We start from the raw sequence: 7186 nt of genomic DNA on the forward strand, positions 1-7186 counted from the left end.
CAAGAGCAATGTAACACTCCCTTTTTAATTCCATTTGGGAAGTTAAAATCAGTCTGACAGCTACTTTAAAAAGTGTCTAAAATCAATTATTTTTCCAGCCAAGAACACCTGCCACCTGATGACTATGGGAGCAGAGTGCAGCCCCTTCCTGGACTGCAGGGACTTGCTCTTTATGTACTCAGCTGTGAACAGTAGGGTTATTGAGGAGGGGCTTTTAACAAGGGAAGAAATTTGAATTTTGAGGGACACCCGGATATCTGATACTACCAGCACTAAAAACCCTTGACAGCAAGGCTGAGTGTGCAGAGTTGTAGCTTGAGGTACTACTGAGCTGTAGGATACACTGTAGATTTCATCACCTCTGGGTTTATAAAGCAAGTAAAATGATCATGGATTTGGACCTAGGTGTCCTGCATTTGACTTCAGAGATTATTCCCTATATAAAACCCACACCTCAATCTACCCCCAGCGCAGAGAACCCCAGCAACTGGGAGGGGCACGCCCATGTGTCACTAGAATGGGCACAGCTGGCTCCAACAGGGTTCAGCTAAGAGTCTAAGGAAGGAAATGGATGCCTGATAACACACTCAGAGGACATTTAATGAAGGGTGGATTTAATTCTCTTTGCCTGAATCCCTTCAGGGTTTCTCATTGTGCTATCTAAAGTGCAGTGATGCATCAGTTTCCACAGGGCTGTGACAGTTTGCAGCAGCTGAGGATCTGCTTTGAACTCCATAGAAGTTGTTCTTACTGTAATGGCTCTTCCATATTCATTTCCTTCACTGCAGTCATGTTTTTGTAATGAACTCATTATTCATCATGATAAAATTCTGGAATGGATTTAAATATTACAATTACCCCAACACCCCCCCTTAATGAGATTTGTTGCACTATTGATTTCAAGTTAATGTTTAATATTTAATTTAATTTATTGCTTGTAATTTCAATGCCCGCAGAAAACTAATGTTATTTGTATACAGACAGTAACATTCTGCTATTAGCATTGACATCAGTCAACATCACCAATTAGGTAAATTATACAATTAATGCGGTGTTGTGAAATGTTATTTTTTTAAATAAGTTTAAGATCAATCCTACTTAATGGGCTTTTAGTGTCATAAAGCAAAACACAGTTTCCTGGCAAATACCTCATGTTTAGAAAATTCATTACAGAGATGCAACTGGTTTTTTGCTCCTGTAAACATTTGCATCGGAATTGAAATGAAGGTTAAACAGTTACAACTGTGAGTGATGTTTTTAAGTGGTTTTGGGACTGTGGCCCATATTTGCACATAGATTTAGGTAGTCTACAGGAATTCATAAAGAGCTGATGTACAGCCCAATATTGCTGGCAATCAGAATTTTGTTTGAAAAACTCAGGCAGAATTCAGGCATGCAAAGGCAGGGGTTGAGCAGGAGGTGATGTTATCCAAGAATTTTGATCATTTTTATTAAACAAAAACTCCTGCTTGATTCTGTAGCACTAGTTGGAAGCATAGTTGCTGTTGTTGTATCAGACCACATGCCCAGAAATGACAATACCAGCTAAAGAGCTGAAAATACTGTAATAGCGTTTCTTAAAAAAAAACAAAAAGAAAACACCCCCATGACAGAAGCGGCAGATCCCATAAAGAATCCCCAGGACAGACATGAAATAACCCCCAAACTTCTGAGGGCACCGAAGCAGCTCTCAGAGAGAGGCTTTGTTGGTGGCTGGGCCCCTCACAGCTGCTCTCTCTGTGCTCCCTGCAGGGCATTCAGATGGTGTGTGAGACCCTCATCGAGTGCTGGGACCACGACCCCGAGGCCCGGCTGACGGCGCAGTGCGTGGCTGAGCGCTTCAGCGAGCTCAAGCACCTCGACAGGCTCTCGGGAAGGAGCTGCTCGGAGGAGAAGATTCCCGAGGACGACTCCGTGACCACTGCAAAGTAGCGCGTGCCCGAGAGCTCCAGAACAGAGGGAACTCGCTCCTAGACGTGTTCACCTTGGCAAAGGAAGAAGTCTTGATCAGTGCCTTGACTTGCTTCCTGGAGGACTGAGGCTGTCACCACCCCTTTAGGCTCCAGCTCTGGACAGGGAGATGTATTCTGGGAATTAAAAGCTGGGGGAGTAGCAGTCATACCCTAGCACTGGTGGCCAGCATCATGTCGTAGGAGGAGCTATATAATGGTAGCACTTCCTCAGGAAAAGGATTTGAAAATAGCCAATAACATTATGCACTTTATTAATGCCTGTATATAACTATGAAATTGCTATTTTTTTATATATATATATATACATATATATCTATAAAATGTGTGTGTATGTATATATATATATCTATCTATATGTCTGTAAACAGCCATGTCCTGGGAAAAGAAAAGTTATTAAAGAAAAGTGCTTCCAGGAAATTACCAGTGCATTAGAAATCCCACCCCTTAGGAAGGAACCTGGGATGACTGGTATAGCGCCAGACCAGCAATTGTGCACTAAGCATTCTGCCAAAAAATAGGAACAATATGCAATAAGATGACTTTCAAAGCATCTGCTGTGACCACCTGGCTGTGGTCCTGCTGTTCACAGTTGCAGGAGCAGTCTCACAGCAGACAGGCCAAGTTGACTTTGCAATTGTACTTTCATGGTCCTGTCTGCAGCACATTGTGGAAGGTTCAGGAATGCCTTTTCCCTCTCACCTTAACCCCAGTCCTCGAAGTGTTCCAGAACAGACATGTGAGGAGGTTTGGTCCTTCCTACATGTGTTTTGTTATCGAGTTCATTAATGTTGTATGATTATTGCTTTGAATTTGTTTGCTGCTTGCAAACAGGTTGCAAAATATCAGCTGGATGAGTTTTCCCCTCCTCCCATCCCCACCCCTAAACCATACAGAGCAGGACAGGGCCAGCAGCAAGCCAAGCAGATGTTTTATGTTTGCTGTGCATTCTGAGTGTGGGCAGTACTTTTTTTTTTTCCCCTTTTACCTTGATTGTGTTGCTGTAAGAACAACTTTTTTTTTTTCCCTGCACAGTGTGTCTAATTGCTAGACAAACCACAGCCTGACTCTGTTCCATGCTTTCTAAAGTAAGAGGCAACAGCTGGTGCCTTTAATTTTGCAAAAAGACCTTGGAGGTGAGGGAAAGCTCTGTAGCAATAGGTTAATGGCATATCCTGCCCTCAGCATTGCTTGCATTTAGGGCTGCCTCAGCAAGTCAGCAACTCACAGAAAAAAAAAAAAAAAAAAAAACAACAAAAACAAAGAAAGACCTTTTTCAACAGGATCCTTCAGACATTGCTTACATTCTTCCTGTTCCCCAAAATGCTTGAGACAGTTGATATCACGTTGGCCTATATACATGACAGCACTGTGTTTAATAAGTGGTAAAAATTTTGCCTTTAGGTGTTTTACAGTGATTTATCCACTTTTCTCTTCCTCATGGTATGTCAGCAGGCCTTGCAAATTAGAAATTCAACCAGCACATACCAATCCTGGACAGATGTCTTTGGTGTGATTTATTAAACACCTTTGACAGATAAACATCAATATTCCCTCCGAAAATGTTGCCATGCAAGTCAATAGGAATCATGGTTATTCAAATAGGAGTTAAGATTTATGATGGCAAATACTTTATTTGAAATGGTTCTGTAACTGCTTCTTTTTTTTTTTTTTTTTTTTTTTTTTAATTTGCATTTTAACCAAACTGCTCAGAAATGCTAAAACAGAGCAGGGCAAAACCTCCACACCTACAATGGAACTTAGAGAATACTATGGCATTTTTTGTAGGGATGGAATGTTGTAAATTCACAGGTCAAGGAATGGCAACCAGTAGTTCCTGACAGTACTGACAATTTTTATGGGGTTTTCTAACACTACATGTAAAACAAAATTTTTATTCTTTTAAGGAATATTTCACCTGTGCATCATGTATGAAATAGGAATGTGAGCGATATATACTCTTGTATATCAAAAGTTTCAAACACTTAATTTGCTTTGTAAACTGTATTGAGGGGGTTTTAGTCTTGTTTTGTTTTGTATAAATCAAATGTTTATCGGAGCAAATAAAATAACACCAACTCAAGTTCATCTCTGGAGCATCTAGGATAGGGAGAGGACTCTTCCTGAAATGAACTCTATCCTAAAATGATTCCATTCCTTCCCACCAGGGGCCTCGATGTCACTCTCAATTCATCCAGTGTGCGTGGGTGCTGCTTTGCTAATGACTCTTTCCCCTAGTCTGCACCCTGCCCTTCAGCAGAAGAGCAGTAGCAGATGGCCAAACTTGCTGTTCCCTTAGCTCCTGCTTCTGGATTGCTCAGGTCTCAGTGCAGATATAACTCCTACAAACATGGTTTAGTCACAGACTTGGCGGTTGGACTCCATGATCTCGACGGTGTTTCCAACCTAATGGATTCTATGGCTATATGATAGGGCCACAGTTAGACCTCAGTCATTTTGGTGCTGATATTCAAGTGAGCCAGAAGACAGCCCACTAAATCTGTGTCACTGAGAAGAGCATGATTAATGTGTTTGTGCCTTACAGCTACTGCTCTCCACAAAGAGCTTTTCACCTTTTTAAGCTTCCCTCCCGTGGAAGACATGTGGAACACAGGTACCACATAAACAAAGAGCAAGATACCTCACTCTGCCCTCTTCAAATTGCCTTGAATGTTACTTGGGTTGAATCTAAGCCTTTGCACAGGGTGCTATCCACCAGTGCCTGATGCTGGCTGGCATCTGAGATGCTCCAGACATGGCCATATTTTTGTGGATTGTGTTTTCATGCCAAAACCTCCACTGGCCCTCATACTTGGCTGCACTGACTATCTCCTTTTGAGCCTTCAAGTGTGGATATCTCAAAGAGGTACCCACATGTATTCTTTCATGAGCTGAGCAAAATCACAGAATAACTGAGCCTGGCAGGGGCATCCAAGTCTGTTCTGTGCTTGTTTGTCATCTGCTCCAGGGTCATGTTCAAAACAGGCACCTTAAATCAGATTGCTCAAGGCCTTGTGGAATGTTGAGCATGTCAATGTTTTCACAGTCTCTCTGGGCACCCAGTACTCTGAACAACACACACTGGCAGTGTCAGGTGTGCGAAGGACAGTGGCCACATCTAATCTAAAAGTGTCAAAATGAGGGCTTTGTGAAGGAGGCCTTGCATAGGTGCCCCTCAAGCAAACAGCCACAGGTGAGCAGCTCTTCCTTCAAGCCAGCTACCCTCTGCCAAGTACAAGAGCAGCTCTCAGCTTCCCGACAAGCTTGCAAAGGCTCACTGCCCACACCTCTGTGGTTTCCAGCAGTGCCCTGCTGAGCCTTGGCAAGACAAGCATCCCTGTGGCTGGCCCTAGCGTGTGCCAGTGCACTGGTGGCAGTGGCCACCCCTCAGCAGTCCCCACCACTGGCCATGTATTGGCAAAGATCTTCGGGCCCCGACATCCTGTTTATGCTGGCTCAAAATCAGTCCTTTTTGGCATAACACAGCAAGCAAGTGTTGCAAATGCCTTTTAAAAACGTAGCAGGCAAATTCCACAGACCTTTTAGTCTTGAAGTACACTACCTCCTTGAAGTAAAGTACTCTATATACTTCTAATATTTTAATTTTTTTTCAGTTAAGGCTTTTGCCCACCTTTCTTATTCCTTTCTTACACCTAAATATTGTATTCTACGTCCTACTGTGAGCAGTTCATAATTAGCATGTCAGTCACCATTTTATCACCAGGGTGCACAGCAAGGAGGCTCCAGCTGTGCAGCGCAGAAAGCAGCCCTTGGGTTTACTGCTGAACCTTGCAAGTGCTCTGTACTGGATAAGGAGGTTTCCCAGTGCAGCCTGCCTCTGTGTCACCAGTTCACATAATTTCCAGCACGGTGGGGATTTCACCCCCTTCTAGGATATTCCAGATTGCTGCTGGAATAGACATGAATGATAAAAGAAGGAAAAATCATGACCCAGCTCCTGAGGAGAAAAAAAAAATTAAAAAAATAGAAAAGCATTAAGACATCGTTATTCCAAATGCACCTGGAAACAAACTGGGCCACATGTAGAGCACCTGCAATATTGTCCTCTTGTCAGGCCAGCTGTACCAGGGCCCAAGGGTTTCCTCTGTTTCCAGAGGAACATTGATTAATTAATTTCCTGATCCTTCGATCCTTAGTTCTTTCTCTCTCTCTCTTGCTTGCTTTTTTTTTGTTTTTTTGCTTTTTTTTTTTTTTTTGGCATTATGTTTTTAATAAAATGCTGCCCATGGCAATTTTTCCCTCTGGCCACAAAGAAGATGGAGTGAATTCTGTTCCAGACTGTCTGCCTGTTCCTGAATGCTGTTTGGCTGCCTTCATGCTGCTTATTACTTGGCAAAACTTCCTGCAAGTCGGTGCACACTGTGTGCGTATAGAGAAGGCTCTTGCTGGGGGGAGATGGCAGAAATTCAAGTCTCATCCTGGGTCAATGTAAGTGATGCACCTCATTGCAGGATTTTGCTGCTTGTTTTTTTTTTTTTTTTTTCTTTCAGGCACCTGTGTCCTACTGGGTTACACTTCCCAGCATGACCCACAAGACTCAGCTGGCCTGAGCCCATGGTGCCCCAGCCTGGTTGTCTGGAGCCCATTTCCTCTCCATGCCTTGACCTACTGGCCACTCTCACCTAATTTTGACCTCTGGATGCTGAATGGCATTGCTCATGGGCAGAAAGCTGGAGACAGTCAGTGGTTTGTTGAAATACAGCCAAATTGTGAGGCTCCTGAGAGGACCAAGCCCAGGAAATAGATTTAAAATTCTTGGCTAATGAATGCTTTGAGCACCATCTAATCACTTCATGAAGAGGCAAAGGCAAAAGGCAGCTCACAAATTATCTATTGTGAATTATTTGCTCAGCTATAATGGTGATAAAATGATCTCATCAGACAGTTTCATTATAGTAGCTAAACTCTTAAAAAAATTAGACAGTCACCTGATCAAGTTTGGCATGATTAAACCCTCACTGCTGAAATGTCTCTCTTGCAAAGACGTTGCCATGTGAAGCCAGGGAGTGCAAGGATCCCTGGCATTTCTTCCCATGCTGACCCTTTCCTGTGTCACAGGAGGGAACACTCACAGCACTCACAGCTGAAAACACTTCTCATTCTCCTCTGCTGCAAAAAGCATTTTCTGTGTAAGAAGAAACAAAAAGCAATTCACCTTGCTCTTTGTTCACTTGTCCATGACTTCAAGCATAGGC

The 7186-nt window shown here is 43.0% G+C and overlaps 1 protein-coding gene across 1 annotated transcript in view; it reads left to right on the top strand.

Annotated features, from left to right (window-relative positions):
* The window catches only part of TGFBR2 (transforming growth factor beta receptor 2), a 61191-nt gene extending 57138 nt beyond the window's left edge, over positions 1 to 4053 (top strand). The window contains exon 8 of the mRNA XM_058832581.1: positions 1753 to 4053. Within this exon, the coding sequence (XP_058688564.1) occupies positions 1753 to 1932 (180 nt within the window). The 3' untranslated portion in view covers positions 1933 to 4053. The remainder of the gene's footprint in view (positions 1 to 1752) is intronic.
* The last annotated feature ends 3133 nt before the right edge of the window (positions 4054 to 7186 follow it).

The sequence above is a fragment of the Poecile atricapillus genome, chromosome 2, assembly GCF_030490865.1.
Source record: "Poecile atricapillus isolate bPoeAtr1 chromosome 2, bPoeAtr1.hap1, whole genome shotgun sequence".
Taxonomy (NCBI): Eukaryota; Metazoa; Chordata; class Aves; order Passeriformes; family Paridae; genus Poecile; species Poecile atricapillus.